The sequence below is a fragment of the Aquarana catesbeiana genome, linkage group LG06 (assembly GCF_042186555.1).
Source record: "Aquarana catesbeiana isolate 2022-GZ linkage group LG06, ASM4218655v1, whole genome shotgun sequence".
Lineage (NCBI taxonomy): Eukaryota > Metazoa > Chordata > Amphibia > Anura > Ranidae > Aquarana > Aquarana catesbeiana.
Window position 1 is genome coordinate 262,355,042 of NC_133329.1, and position 16,766 is coordinate 262,371,807.

A 16,766-nucleotide genomic window follows, 5' to 3' on the forward strand; every position below is an offset into this window, starting at 1 on the left:
CATATTGGGGTGACAGTTTATTTTGAATTGTATTACTATGAGCAACATTAACTGATATAGAGGTACACTATACTACCCAAAGTATTGGGACGCCTGCCTTTACACACACATAAACTTTAATAGCATCCCAGTCTTAGTCCGTAGGGTTCAATATTGAGTTGGCCCACCCTTTGCAGCTATAACATCTTCAACTCTTCTGGGAAGGCTGTCCACAAGGTTTAGGAGTGTGTCTATGGGAATGTTTGACCATTCTTCCAGAAGCGCATTTGTGAGGTCAGGCGCTGATGTTGGACGAGAAGGCCTGGCTCACAGTCTCCCCTCTTATTTATCCCAAAGGTTTTCTATCTGGTTGTGGCCAGGACTCTGTGCAGGGCAGTCAAGTTCCTCCACCCCTAACTCGCTCATCCATCTCTTTATGAACCTTGTTCTGTGCACTGGTCCAGATCATTTGGTGGAGGGGGGATTATAGTGTGGGGTTGTTTTTCAGGGGTTGGGCTTGGCCCCTTAGTTCCAGTGAAGGGAACTATTAAGGCTTTGCATACCAAGATATTATTGACAATTTCATGCTCCCAACTTTTTGGGAGCAGTTTGGGGATGGCCCCTCCCTTTTCCAACATGACTGCGCACCAGTGCACAAAGCATGGTCTATAAAGATATGGATGAGCGAGTTTGGGGTAGAGGAACTTGACTGGCCTGCACAGAGTCCTGACCTCAACCCAAAAGGGGGCGATCAAAGGGTTAAATGTGTTCCCTAGGTGTGTTCTAACTGTGGGGGGATGGGACCGACTAGGGGAGGAGACTGATTGGTGTTCCTATATACTAGGAACACACGATCTGTGTCCTCTCCACTGACAGTATGTGGATCTGTGTGTTTACACACACAGATCCACGTTCCTGCTCTGTGACGAGCAATCGCGGGTGCCGCAATGTCCAGCTCCCGTGTGACGCAGCAGGGGCGCGCGCCCCCTATACCGCCGGAAAGCCGAGGACACCATGACGCCTGCCCGGGATGGGAGAGCCATCTTGCAGACATCATATTACTATAGGCAGGATGGGAAGTGGTTAAAAAAAAAAAACAACTGTTCTGGTTGTTATGCTGACCTTCTGGTTTTAAACTTTTTGAGTTCTTACGCAGAGGAAGCATATATTCTAGGAATGTCAGAGTGAAATCAGAAGTCCTTCTCTGCATACTTTATGCAGGTCAGTACTTAAAGCAGAACTCTACTGCAAAAAAAATAAGATAAAAAGGAAATACCCCATTAAAATATAACATAAAGCCAGCTTATGATGCATATTAACCATGAATCCAGAGATTTTCCCTGCAGTGCCTATTTTCTTTACCTAGTTAATCTGATTGACAGCATAATTTAACCTACTTCCTCTGTGCCCAGATCATCCTGAACCTGCCCCAGCCTCTGACTGGACAATGATAGGTGTAGCAGCAAAGTTCTCCCCTCTGTTACTTTGCTTTCTCCTCCCGTCAGCATGCTTCTTGTCCGCACATGATTGGTTCCTTGTGCTGCTTCTTCCTCTCACACTCAAACTCTGCTATACAGGGACTGCAAGAGGCTGATACAAGGTCAAATTCAAATACTTACACTGCTTGCATTTATAAACTACATTCAATGATATATTAATAATTACAGAGTTGCATTCGATTTTGTCTTTTAAAGCTGAACTCTGGAATTTAAAATTAAAAACCTTTGCAGTGGGGCTGCCGCACTACAAGGGTAAATGTTCATTAAGCCTAGGGTTAAAAAAAGACTGTTCTACTTAATTCTTTACACCCCTGGCTATCAGCGCTCTTCTCCCTGATGCTTCAGGATGCGGCTGGGCCCTTGTCACCCTACATTGTATGTGATGAAGTCGTAGTGCGACAACCAGTTAGGAGTACCTTAGAGAAGAGGCTTCGGGGCTGGATGTACAGCATGAACGAATGCTGCTGACGTGAGGAATAAGTTACTGTAAGTATTACAGCTTAGCCTGATAGACACCTTTTTACCCAATAACTATAAAACCCCAATCTGCTACCTACTGTTATATGCCGTTTACTTAACTAAAGAGGCTCATTGATGATTTTCTACCTAAATAAAAAAATGACACAATAGTAGGGTCTGCCCCAAAAATTCTATAAGATCTGGCAACCTTGCATCAACGCACTGGTAACTTGACTTGGCAGGTGTTGTTGGGAATGTGCACCCCCCTTTCTCGAGGACCTGTTATTTGCTCTGTGAAACAAGCAAATATTATAGTCCCCTTGATAATTGTATAGGTGCAGGATGTTTGAGCGAGTGCATGTGTCATTTGTTTTGTGTTCACAAACCTGCAAGTGTGTAATTTGCCAGTTATATAGAAAATGCATACACTGATCAGCCATAACATCATGACCGCACACCTAATATTGAGTAGGTCCTCCTTTTGCTGCCAATACAGCCCTGACCCATCCAGGCATGGACTCCACTAGATTTATAAAGGTATGTTGTGGCATCTGCTGGCCTTCTTCCTATAGTGCATCCTAATACCATCTCTTCCCAAGGTAAGCGACATGCACACACCCAGCCATCCACATAATGTGAAAGAAAACATGATTTATCACACCAGACCACCTTCTTCTATTGCTCCCTGGTCTAGTTCTCACGCTCATATACCCATTGTAGGTGCTTTTGGCTGTGGACACAGGTCAGCATTGGCACCCTGACCTGTCCATGGCTATGAAGGCCCCATGCACAATAAACTGCAATGCACTGTGTGTTCTGGCAACTTTTTATCAGAACCAGCATTACCTTTTTTCCAGCAATTATAGCTACAGTAGCTCTTCTATTGGATTAGACTACACAGGCCAGCCTTTGCTCCCCACATGTATCAGTGAGGCCTATGACCCTGTCACTGGTTCACCAGTCTTCCTCTCCTGGAACATTTTTGGTAGGTCCTGACAACTGCAGACCGGTAACATCCCAAAAGACCTGCAATTTTGGAGATGCTGTGACACAGTCATCTAGACACTACAATTTGGTCCTTAGTCTTAGTAAGGGTTCATTTCTTTGCAGTGCGGAGAGGCCACAGTCACACTGCAAAGTTTTTTTTTTGTTTTTTCTGTTGCCAGCAGTTGGGCTTTAAATATGGAAACAAGGCTTTGTGTATTTTTCTATGTGAAAAAATTATAAAAAATAATTTTTCAAAAAAAAGTATTGAAACAAGGGAGTCACAATGACTTTCAGGCAACTAATATTTGCAGATGGCAGCTTCCTCTTGCACTCAGAAAAGGTTTTCAATAATAATAAAATTGTATTATAGGTGTTGGGTTATAATGAGAAATCATTGTATGGGTATATTGGTTGTGCTGACACTGGTGTATGGTAATGCTGGTATTGGTAGAAGATTAACCACTTCCCGCCCGGCCCATAGCAGATGACGACTGGGTGGTGGTTCCGTTATCCTGACTGGGCGTCATATGACATCCAGCAGGATAACATGCCACTGCACGCCCGCGGGGGCGCGCATCGCGGCGATCGGTGGAGGAGTGTGCCAGCCTGACACACACCGCTACACCGATCTTGGTAAAGAGCCTCCGGCGGAGGCTCTTTACCACGTGATCAGCCGTGTCCAATCACGGCTGATCACGATGTCAATAGGAAGAGCCGCTGATCGGCTTTTCCTCACTCGCGTCTGACAGGGGGGTCTGCGCTGATTGTTTATCAGCGTAGCCCCCCTCATATGACCACATTGGACCACCAGGGATCGCCACTAGGACCACCAGGGAAGGGACAACATGTGGATGGCCAGGTATGTACCCCATGGCCATCCACATGTGCCCAATCTGTGCCAATCAGTGCCCACAAATGGGCACTGATTGGCACTATTATGTTTCAGTTCTGCCCAGCAATGCCACCAATCAGTTTTTCAGTGCCACCAATCAGTGTCATCAGTGCCACCTGTCATTGCCCATCAGTGCCACCTGTCAGTGCCCATCTGTGCCCATCAGTGCCACCTATCAATGCCCCCCATAAGTACCCATCAGTGCCACCCATATGTACCAATCAATGCCACCTACGAGTGCCCATCAGTGCCGCCTATGAGTGCCCATCGGTGCCACCTATGAGTGCCCATCAGTGCCGCATACCAGTGCCCATCAGTGCCACCTATCAGTGCCCATCAGTGCTGCCTATCAGTGCCCATCATCAGTGCCCGTCAGTGCAGCCATATCAGTGCCCGTCATTGAAGAAGAAGGCGTACTTATTTACATAAAATTTTAACAGAAACAAAGAAAAACTTGTTTTTTTTCAAAATTTTCGGTCCTTTTTTATTTGTTGCGCAAAAAATAAAAACTGCAGAGGTGATCAAATACCACCAAAAGAAAGCTTTATTTGTGGGAACAAAATGATAAAAAATTTGTTTGGGTACAGTGTTGCATGACCGCGCAATTGTCATTCAAATTGCGACAGCGCTGAAAGCTGAAAATTGGCCTGGGCGGGAAGGTGTCTAAGTGCCTGGTATTGAAGTGGTTAAAGTGGTTCTAAAGGCAGAAGGTTTTTACCCTAATGTGTTCATTGCATTAATGTAAAAAACCTTCTGTGTTTAGCTCCCCCCCAGCTTCCCCATATACTTCCCAAGGCCTGATCTCCATCCAGCGCCTTGCCTGAGAGCAGAGGCTCTCTCTGCTCTCTCTTCTCACTGGCCATGGAGGGAGCAGTTATCTGTTATCAATCACAGCCTCTAAGGGGAAAGCGGGGGGCAGGGCCAAGCCTCGCTGTGTGTGTCAGTGGACACATCACGGCTTAAGATCGAGCCTGCATAAGTGTACCCATAGCAAGCGCCTTGCTGTAGAGGCACTCAAAAGGGGGGGAGGAGCCGGGGTGCCATTGAGGGACTCCAGAAGAGGATCGGTAATGGACATAGCAATAATTTGGTTATGTTTGTAATGGTAGTGTTGAAATTGCTATATAGATATTCAGTTTAAATTCATTAATTCTTCACCAATTTTACAATAAAAACTTTTATTCAGACAAAATATAAATCAGCAAATAAAACTAAATGTAAAAAAGTGTGTTAATAATGCAAAACTGAGAAAATTTACAATTATATATCATAGCATATAAAGTAGCAGAATTGAATACACATAAGACAAACATTATATGTTTACAATCATAAGTCTGTTTTACTTCGTACACATACAAATTTATTATTTGATACGGAAAATTATACTTGACCAATGTGAAAATGTTGAATATGCAAACCCTATACACTGTATACTTTGATATATTTTACAGGAATAAGGAACAAGCTGTTAATAAAAAACTTTATATCTTCTGTGTAGACAGACAGGTTGTTTGTCGCTACAGATTAGTTTAGGGATGTTTAAAGTAATAGGGAAATTATTGGTGAGAGTGAATTTAGTTATTTAAAGTGTAACTTTATAGATTAAACAGATTAAAATTGCAAACCGCTAACGTGTTTCGCACCGCTCTCACTGGTGCTTAATCATAGCTATGATTAAGCACCAGTAAGAGCGGTGTCAAATGCGTTAGCGGTTTGCAATTTGAATCTGTTTTTGTACGGACTGTATCTACAATAAAGGAAGTGACTATTTTTGGAGTGCAGCTATCCGGATCTTTATTTGCTCATATGCATTCTACATACTGAGCCAGCACCCTTGGCAAGGAAGGTGTTATTCAGATACAGATGCCTAGAGCTCTCTCTCTCTTTATTTTGCCCGGATTGAAAAACTATTACATACTGTATATTTTAAAGTGTATTTCTAGGCACTACCTTTTTTCAGTTTGAGGAAGTATTAGACCCTCTGCTTTTATTGTTGTCCGTTCCCCATTGAGGAGATTCACTACTCTATTTGTACTGGTGACCATTGTCACCAAAACAGAATGTCAGGGGAAATCCAAAATGTTGGTGTTGTGTCCCAAGAACAAGGGAGGTTAGGGGAAATCCTCTGACACCTGTTCTGGGGGAATAATATAGGAATTAGCCTCACTTTGGAAGGTTTTCTCTAACTTCCTCTTGCGTCTCTGGGGCAGGGAGTAAAGGGATATTTCCCCCAATAATACGATGACAGCAAAAAAAAAAACGACCTTCCAGGAATTGCAACCCTTTCCGACTCGATCTAAAACTAAAACAAAATTCTGTGTAGGGCAATTATCTGAAATCTACCTTTATAATAATTTTCCATAATCTTTTGCACACTAGAAATCAGGCTGAGAATGGGAGTGTCAGCATTATGAATCACTTCACAGTGCTGTCATCCCTACAAGTATTTAGGCATTTTAGGAGATGGGGGATTGCACTCAGAGGGCCTCATAAGTGTTGGGAAGTTAATTTATAGTGCACTGAGCAGAGAGTTGCAGTGTCACCCATATTTGAATAAATGGTCAATTACTGGCTGTATAATAATGCTCAAGTGTTTGAATCACAGGGCCGTTTTTTCGCCTGTATAAGCTGGGCAGTTGCCCAGGGGCCCCACTTGCCTGGGGGGCCCCACCTGCCAGCAACCCCAGCCAAGCAGTATGTAGTTCCGCCAATTCAGGGGGGGCCCACCACCCGCCCGTTCACCCTGTGTGAGGGGCACGCCCGCCGCCCGCCAGTGTGAGGGGCCCACCTGACCGGCTGACTGTCCTGTCACTGTATGAGTGTGTGTCCACAGTCCACTCTGGCTGCTGTTTTTCCTTCGGCCCCGGGGAGGGGGGCTTTCGCCCGCTGAGGGGAGATAGAGAAGGCAGAGGCAGCGCTGAGACTGTGGACCGTCCCGCCCCCGCCCCCGCCTATCCAGAGCCATAGTGAATGTAGGGAGGCGGGGCGGACACTAAAAAATTAAGTCAGCAGACATGCTGACACCAAATGAGAGAAGGCGGGGAGGAGCTCTCCCCTCTGCGGCTGCGTGGAGTACCTGACGGGAGAAGGCACGGCCAGGTGACGGAATTCTTGGGGAATCGATTGACTGACGGTAAGTCAATCAAGTGACATTTTGCAGAGCTGAGCAATCAATCCCAACCTTCACCACCTGTGCCTCTTACTGATCCTATCCCCCCCACCACTGATCTCATCCCTATCTCCCCCCATCACCTATGTTGTAGAACTTATGTGGAGGGGAATAGAGATGAGATCAGAGGTGGGTGGATAGGATCAGTAAGAGGCACAGCTGCTACCCCTCCCCCCCAAGTACCACCGCTGCACCGCTGCCACCCCCCAAGTACCACCGCTGCCACCCCCCCAAGTACCACTGCTGCCACCACCCAAGTACCACCGCTGCCACCCCCAAGTACCACCGCTGCCACACCCCAAGTACCACTGCTGCCACCCCCCAAGTACCACCGCTGCCACACCCCAAGTACCACTGCTGCCACCCCCCAAGTACCACCGCTGCCACACCCCAAGTACCACTGCTGCCACCCCCCAAGTACCACTGCTGCCACCCCCCAAGTACCACCGCTGCCACCCCCCAAGTACCACCGCTGCCACCCCCCAAGTATCACCGCTTGCTAACCCCCTCAAGTACCTCCGCTGCTACCGCTCCCCTTCAAGTATCACTGCTGCCCCCCCCTTAACATCACCGTTGCCACCCCCCTCAAGTATCACCTCTGCCACACCCTCAACATCAGCGTTGCCACCCTCCCTCAAGTACCACCGCTGCCACCAATAAATAATTAGTGCTTTTGTACTGTCCCATTTCAATCTGTAATTTCTTGTTTTTCAATTTCTTGCTTTTCAAGCTCGTGTTATATTGTCCAAACGTTGTGTTAATGTTTAAACACTGATTTTGATGGAAGTACCAATAAATATAGCCTTATTGATAATTTGCATCTCTAGTCTCGTAAGTGATTGAGTAGACAGGGCCCCAGTGCACTGTATTGCCCGGGGGCCTCTAATGCTCTTAAGATGGCACTGATCACAGTGGCAAATATGCTTGACTGGAGTTTAATATGAAGACAGCTATTACATCCAACTGCTACCTGTGTGTGAAAATGGAATACATTACCTATTATTCCCTGAAGTATTTGCCATGTAAAGAGTGATAGTGAATGGTTCCAGTGATTGGTCATTTACAAACTCATGCTCAGTACTTTGTGCACCTACGCTCTCTAACACTTTGAACAAAAAACCCTCATAGAGCTACAGCTACAATTAAAATCTGACAGTTTATTAAGTGAAGTAACAGCTTACATGCCAACTGTCCCAGCCAGGACGGGCCAACATCCTAGTCTTCTGTCCCAGTGCTGTGTCCTGGACCATTTTCTGGGATCACAACATCACAGAAACAAGATACAACTACAGATCCTCCCACCCCCACCCCCTCCCCATTGTCCATAACATAGAGGGGTGTAGTTCTGCAGTTCTTAGTGATATTGTTTCTGTTCTCCTGATACAGAAGGGTGAGTGAATATTATCATACTAGGGCAGGAATTATGTTACTGGCAGGATCACCAGATGAAAAAAAGAAAGGAAAATAATGCAGCCACCACATCTGCTGGTAAACTAAAATATATCACAATTTAATTTGTGGTTTGGTTATGCTTTAAATCAAAAACTAGGAAATAGCCAATTTCTTGCTAAGTTTTAATCATTATATATATATTTTTGTAAATCTAAATAAATATTTTATATAAATAGACAGCACTATATATATATATATATATATATATATATATATATATATATATACCCTGAAAAAGTAATATACTTCCATGGGTATAACAGTAGCAGTTTCTGTGCCAGCATTTGATAGGAGAGATCTCTGGATGGTTTTCAGGCAACCTCACTTGGCTAGGTTCCAGGACGATCTCGGTTTCTTTCGCTGTAGAGCTGCTCATTTTTAACTATGAGTTTTCTCCTGTTTAAAAAAAAAAGGAACATTCAATGTAACAATGAAAATAGATATAGCTTTCTCACATTCAAAAAAGGATATTCAAAGCTACACAGCACTTCTTATCAACACATTAGCGCACAATGACTCATCACTGCCAGCCGACACGCCGTTCTGTTATCAACATCTATTATGCTACAGTACACTGTCCTGAGATATTGTATTACTTTCTGGCCTAATACAGAAGGTTTGGCATTACACTAGCACATCGTTTAACAAATTATAAGGCCCATTCGCCATTTTCCTGCAGTCATGTAAAATAGAGTTCAATGCAAAGTATGCATTACATTTCAAAAGGAAATCCAGCTTGTTATCCCCACGTGTCTCCTTCACATCTATGCGCTTAGAGTTACAAATTGGCCCCGTCTGCACCAGCACACTGTAAACTTCTTAGTAAAACTAAATGAATGTAAATGGCTTCAGCTCCCATTCTCCACACATAAAGGGATCCTCTAACGCATTTCGCCCATGTGGGAATGAAAGCTGAAGCCTTTTAGTTTTACTAACAAGTTTACAGTGTGCTAGATCTGAGTGCGGGCGGGCGCCATTTTCTTATAGCCTATAGGGAGCTTGATGAGCCCGTGTCTATCCCAACCAGCACCAGGCAGCAATGTGACCAGTGTGGTGGAAACATCACTCACTGGAGGCATCTGAGTGGTACCGTTTTATTTATTCTTTGGCCTATTGAGCTAAAAGTGTTTGAAAAAATAAATAAAAATTTAGCATATTGATGTGGTTAAATGCGTTAGATTCATTGAAAAAAATACAATATATACCTGCATTTTCAACACATTTGCAACATGGAAAATCTCTGTTTAACATTTTTCTCCTGTCGCACAATGAAACAAAGAAAGAAAAAGATTGAGAGCAGGCAGGTAAGTGTTTGTTATTGCAGAAGAAACATTGCATGTCTCTTTTACAATAAGAGCTGCCTGCTCACAGCTTTTTAGCACTTAGTTTAGTTCCCCTTTAAGGAAGGATCTCCACTGTCTTTTTTGATTCATCATAGTATAATTTGCAGTTTGTCATATATATATATATATATATATATATATATACAGTATAAACACTATATTACCAAAAGTATTGGAACATCCTACCTTTACATGCACAAGAACTTTAATGGCATCCCAGTCTTATGCCCCGTACACACGGTCGGATTTTACGACGGAAAATGTGTGATAGGACCTTGTTGTCAGAAATTCCGACCATGTGTAGGCTCCATCACACATTTTCCATCGGATTTTCAGACACACAAAGTTTGAGAGCTTGCTATAAAGTTTTCCGACAACAAAATCCGTTGTCAGAAATTCCGACCGTGTGTACACAAATCCGACGCACAAAGTGCCACGCATGCTCAGAATAAATAAAGAGATGAAAGCTATTGGCCACTGCCCCGTTTATAGTCCTGACATACATGTTTTACGTCACCGCGTTCAGAATGATCGGATTTTCCGACAACTTTTTGTGACCGTGTGTATGCAAGACAAGTTTGAGCCAACATCTGTCGGAATGTTCGATCAATGTCTGACCGTGTGTACGAGGCATTAGTCCGTAGAGTTCAATATTGAGTTGGCCCACCCTTTGCAGCTATAACAGCTTCAACTCTTCTGGGAAGGCTGTCCACAAGGTTTAGGAGTGTGTCTATGGGAATGTTTGACCATTCTTACAGAAGCGCAATTGTGAGGTCAGGCACTGATGTTGGACGAGAAGGCCTGGCTCAAGTCTCCGCTCTAATTCATCCCAAAGGTGTTCTATCGGGCTTAGGTCAAGCCAGTCAAGTTCCTCCACCCAAAACTCGCTCATCCATGTCTTTATGGACCTTACTTTGTGCACTGGTCCAAATCATTTGGCGGGGGGGGGGGGTTTTATGAGGTGGGGTAGTTTTTCAGGGGCTGGGCTTGGCCCCTTAGTTCCAGTAAAGGGAACTCTTAAGGTGTTAGCATCCCAAGACAGTTTGGACAATATTATGCTCCCAACTTTGTGGGAACAGTTTGGGGATGGTCCCTTCCTGTTCCAACATGACTGCCCACCAGTGCACAAAGCAAGGTCCATAAAGACATGAATGAGCAAGTTTGGGGTGGAGGAACTTGACTGGCATGCAGAGAGTCCTGATCTCAACCCGATAGAGCACCTTTGGGATGAATTAGAGCGGAGACTGCGAGCCAGGCCTTCTCGTCCAACATCAGAGCCTGACCTCACAAATGCGCTTCTGGAAAAATGGTTAAACATTCCCATGGACACACTAAACCTTATGGACATCCTTCCCAGAAGAGTTGAAGATGTTATAGCTGCCAAAAGTGGACCAACTCAATACTGAACCCTATGAACTAAGACTGGGATGCCATTAAAGTTCATGTGCGTGTAAAGGCAGGTGTGTCAATACTTTTGGTAATATTGTGTATAATTTTTTCTCAGAGAATAGGTACAGGAACCCCTTTCCGACCCCTTTTCTCTGCCCCTACCCACCTCTGAGCACTCTTTCTTGGTACCTCCCATTACTGCCCTTTTAGAAAATACAGAATCAAGTATAATTTTGTGGTGATAAGTCATTTGTAGGGAATATGTTAATAATAACAAGAAGAGCAGTAAAATAGATCACCCTCCAGCAACAATAGCCTCCCCCTCCCCCCACACACACAAATAGATTCCCTCCAGCTAGATTGGATCCCCCAGTAGCCAGCATCAATAGACCTGCAGCACACCCCAGTACCCCTTACCATTACATAAGTCAGTGCTGGAAAATAAGAGCCCTTGCACACTGGGGCGGTTTGCAGGCGCTATTGCGCTAATAATAGCGCCTGCAAACCGCCCCGAAAGTGCCGCTGCTGTCATCCCAGTGTGAAAGCCCCGAGGGCTTGCACACTGGAGCGGTGCGCTGGCAGGACGGTAAAAAAAGTCCTGCCAGCATCATCTTCGGAGCGGTGAAGGAGCGGTGTGTATACCGCTCCTTTACCGCTCCTGCCCATTGAAATCAATGGGACGGCGCGGTTATACCGCCGGCAATGCGCCTCTGCAGAGGCGCTTTGCGGTGGTATTTAACCCTTTCTCGGCCGCTAGCGGGGGGTAAAACCGCCCCGCTAGCGGCCGCATACCGACGGTAAAACGCCGCTAATAATAGCGGCGTTTTACCGCCGACGCCGCCCCCCGCCCCAGGGTGCAAGGGCTCTTAGCCCTGTATATAAACATTATATAACAGTGGAATTCATATAAAATACAAAGATATCCTGCATTAAAAAAACATAACTACGAAACAGTGCACTCCATTGACATTCCTTGTTTTTTTTATGACCCCTTTCACACATGTGGTCCGCATGTCCTATTTTTGACCCCTGCTTATAGCAGTATGTCTCTGTGAGTAAGTAGATGTAAGCGGCCTATTTTTGCAGCAGGAGCCATTCATATCAATGATTGACTGTACACTGCACCTAGGCTTCCTGGGGAAGAGATAACACGCCAGCAATGACGCTGAACAAGCTCAGCCAGCCTGTGTGCAATGGCCTAAGGCCACATTCACCCCATGACGTGCAACAGCAGCATACCTCCCAACTGTCCCTGATTTCGAGGGACTGTCCCTGATTTGGAGCAATGTCCCTCTGTCCCTCATTTTGGTCTGATCTATATAGATGTATATAAAATGCACTTTTTATCTATCAAAAAGTGTTTCCCAGTGCTAAACCTTTCATTTCATTTCTAAATTGCTGCATTTTTAGAATTAAAAAGCCAATATAAAGGAATAGTAGTGGTAAAAAAACACGTGTGGGTTTAACCAATGTTATTTTTTGTACAATTTTCCTTTAAGGGGGTGTGGCAATGGGGTGTGTCCTATGCCTGTATACTTTTGCTGATAGGTGTCCCTCATTCCCATCTCAGAAAGTTGGGAGGTATGCAGCAGGCATCATGTATATGTGCTTTTTTTGTGCATTGTCACACTACATGCATTAGGCAGTCCATTTTATGGACTGCACTATGTGCAACTAACAAGCTCATGCAACTTTTTAAATTTCAAATTTCGCTAATTTTTTAACTACACGTTTTACAGCGTTTTTCGTGTGGAAAACTGTGTGTCTGCTTGTCATGTTTGCGCTTGCGTTCTTCTAAGTGAACAGCCATCTTTGGAGGACATGAGATTTTTCATGTTAAGCATTTTGGAGATGCCTTAGGGGTCATTATAAAACTGGTTTTAATACTAAAGTCACAATGTTGGGTTTGTTAAAAGATTTGTGTATTTGGTTTCTTCTATGTGTAGTGCTACTCCCGTAGGAGCCACTGGGAATTTGCCCAGATTCTTTCCCGGTGGATTTCCCTGCAGCCAGGCACACAATCTCAGCCACACTTTTCCTCAACAACTAGTCTAAGGGTGTTGTTTTTTTGTTGTTGTATTTTTGGAGAACTTGGATATGGTTGAGGGAACTTAGTGGGATACTCCAAAAACAGAAAGTATGTACAAGTTGAGGACAGTGAACTCCTTCCTGAAAAACTGAAGCAAGCATCTGTACTCACAAAAAGGTCCAGGAACAGTTGGGTGCCTCCTTCCAACATCCATGCGACACCTTTCTGCAGTGATACCAGACTAGACCTTCAGCAGACAGCCCCTCATCAGCTCTTAGTAGCTTCAGCATCCAGGCCCTCAGGTTGCCCACCTGAGGCCTCACGAACAGCAAGCACATGGCAGCACTACCCTGGAGGGCACAGCGAGACCACCAGGCTGGACTAATGCTCTCCAGGAAAAGACCCAGTGTGCTCAGAGAATTTATACAGTTTCCCGGCATGCCTTCAAGGCCCAGCTCCCTAGGATTGGCCATGGCTACATGAATATATTAATGCTATAATCTGCATAGCTCTACACCTATATTGCTGAAAGCTTTCACAGCTTTTCTGGAAACCAGAGGGAGTAAACAAACTAGCAGCAGCTGAGAACACTGAGCAGGCCTAACTCAAAGGCAACTGCACTGAATACAGTGGACAGCTAAATTTGCCTAATATAACAATTGCAGCCACACTGATTACAGTGTGACAAGCTAAATTCACCTATCAAAAACACAGCTCCAGAAAACACAGTGAGCCAGCCTACACTAAATGTATTTATTTATCTAATCCTAGCACCTATCTAGGAGGGTGCTACATATGCAAAACAATTTTAAAAGTTGTTTTAAATAAATAATAAAATAAATAATAATTAAAAAAACAAAAGAAAGCTGCTTTCAATAATTCTTATCTGCCACTAGATGGCCCCAATCTTCTCAGTTGAATGGCAGCATCATTTAATCCACTTCCCCAGAGCCCAGGCTGTCCTGAATCTGCCCTTACTCTGTAAAGGGTCTGTGAAGGAAAAACAACACAGTGTAGAGACCTTCTCTCTGTAACTCTACTCTCTTCTCCTATCAGAATTGATTGTATTTTAAAAAAATTGCGTCTTTTATATCTGCTTGCATTAAAGCGGTATTAAACCCAAAACCAAAAATGTAATATATTGCAGCTTATGTGGTGGCTGCATTAGTTTTCTTTTTTTTAGGCTTTTTCCCTCTTTTTTACCTGGTGATCTGTCCAGTAACACACCTCCTCTATTAGAGCTCCTCCACTCTGGGTGAAGGAGCAACAGAGACACCTTGGACAGCAATATGGTCAGTCTGGGAGGAGGGGAGTGTTAGATGCAGTAGATTTAGATACACTAAAAAATTAAAGCCAGACTCCAGCTAACACTTTTTAAGCAGTTACAGCAACAGTTTTGTGCCTTTTGGGATAAAGGTTTTACATAAATAAAAGCTGACCACCCCTGACAGCGCTAAATGGTTTGTCCCAACCATCTAACTTCTACAGCTGCAGGACAGCTTGTTCTGTTGAAAAACAACAAATTTACTGATTAGATCACCAGGTGAAAATAAAAGTAAATAGAAAAAAGAAAACAAAAGAAAAGAAAACAAATGCAACCATCACATCTAAAAATTGATAAGCTCTCTTTTGTTTTTGTACGAACTTTATTTGAAGTGTACAAAACGCACAGAAATGTACAGTTGTGCCGTGCGCTACATTGCTGTGCACGAAATGCAGCATGTCTAGCCTTCATTGCTGTGTAAATGGGACACATATTCTCATGTGTCCCATTGCTTTGTGTCCCTGCGGTGTCAGACGTTTTACCATGTGGTAAAACGTCTGCCACCGCATATAGCGTGAATTCACCTTAATACTGCTTTAAGCCTATTTCACTTGCTCTATGAACAGCTGTATAACAGTTTTCAACAGCCTGCCATGACACCTACTGGACATTTGGTGTTACTACAGATTTAATGAAACCATAAAATAGTATGATTCTTTTACCTTAAATCTGAATTCTCATTCATAAGAGTCTGGATTCTGTTCTTGTATCTTGTCTCCACTTTGCTGACATTTTGGTCAAAATCTTTCTCAATTTTGTGAATTTGATTTTTCTTAAAAAGAAAGCACATATTTAAATTAAAAAAAACACGAAATACAGCACACTGAATAGGTTGTATATAGAAATACATAAAAAAATTGAGGTGTATTTTAGCATTGGTTTATAATGATATTTAAAAGTGGACTATGACCTCCCATTAAAAAGAAATATGCACAAATTATATCCGCAGATAGTTTCTATTAGTCCCCCTGGTAATATCCCACAAAAGGTGACCTAATACAGATTCCTGTGATGTTGTGACAAGGATGCTGCACTGCTCCTGAATTCAAAGCAGAGCTGCCACTCTCATGTAGGCTGTGCTTGCTTGCACTAGTCAGTGAGAAGAGAAAATGTTCCAGGGGTGGATAGCAGTATTGTCACTGCACATTCACCAGCCTGTAGGTTGTCAGTCAGCACCAGGCTACACCAAATCCTGCCCACCACTTTTTCGGTTGACACTGTGAGCTGCAGTGTCTAAGGGGAACATGTGAGGGAGGATTTAGATCAGTTAGTTACATACATTAATAGTTACATAGTTGGTAAAGGTTGAAAAAAGACACAAGTCCATGACTGCTGAGGCGCAATGGGCTTAGGTCCCACTTAACGTAAAACCAAGGGATAAAATCCCCCACCACCCTTGCCCTTCACTCCATTAAATAAGACACTTACAACCATTAGGTTGGAAAGGGCAAGGCCACAGCTTTATTAAATTCCAACACGTAATATGTGAACATATTTAACCAGTACCAGTCACAGTCGTACTGTGAGCACTTAACCAAAAGAGGGAAGTGGGGCCTGTCCTTACCATGAGTGCTGGACAGACAGCCTATTTCCAATTTTCCATCAAGGGCACAGCCCATTACAGCAACTTTAACTGCTGGCAAGGTCAAGAAAACCGCAGCAAGCTGTGACATACCAAACATAGGAAAAAAGGGGGCGGGAGGGTGGGCAGCTCTTCCAACGACTCTTCCGAAAGACCCAGAATTCCCTGGGGCACACGATTTCCTGAGCTCAGCCCCATCCCATCCCCATATCCCAACCAATCATTTCCCTTGTCACACACCTAGCCATGCCCCCATCAGTAAAGGCTCTCTTTCCCTATGGGGGTTCAGGAGGCCTTCATGACTGCTGAGGCGCAATGGGCTTAGGTCCCACTTAATGTAACACCAAGGGATAAAATCCCCCACCATCCTTGCCCTTCACTCCATTAAATAAGACACTTACAACCATTAGGTTGGAAAGGGCAAGGCCACAGCTTTATTAAATTCCAACACGTAACATGTGAACATATTTAACCAGTACCAGTCACAGTCGTACTGTGAGCACTTACCAAAAGAGGGAAGTGGTGAACATATTTAACCAGTACCAGTCACAGTCGTACTGTGAGCACTTAACCAAAAGAGGGAAGTGGTGAACATATTTAACCAGTACCAGTCACAGTCGTACTGTGAGCACTTAACCAAAAGAGGGAAGTGGGGCCTGTCC

The 16,766-nt window shown here is 44.1% G+C and overlaps 1 protein-coding gene across 6 annotated transcripts in view; it reads right to left on the reverse strand.

Annotated features, from left to right (window-relative positions):
• Positions 1–8,474: 8,474 nt before the first annotated feature.
• FLACC1 (flagellum associated containing coiled-coil domains 1) overlaps positions 8,475–16,766 on the reverse strand; it is a 119,776-nt gene continuing 111,484 nt past the window's right edge. For 5 of the 6 annotated variants that reach the window (XM_073633265.1, XM_073633267.1, XM_073633264.1 and 2 more), the window contains 2 exons: positions 15,185–15,294; positions 8,475–8,833 (listed from right to left, as the gene is read on the reverse strand). In XM_073633265.1, coding sequence (XP_073489366.1) covers positions 8,767–8,833; positions 15,185–15,294 — 177 coding nt within the window. In that variant the 3' untranslated portion in view covers positions 8,475–8,766. Of the gene's footprint in view, positions 8,834–15,180; positions 15,295–16,766 lie in introns of those variants that run through there. The other variant, XM_073633266.1, reaches the window with a different exon arrangement.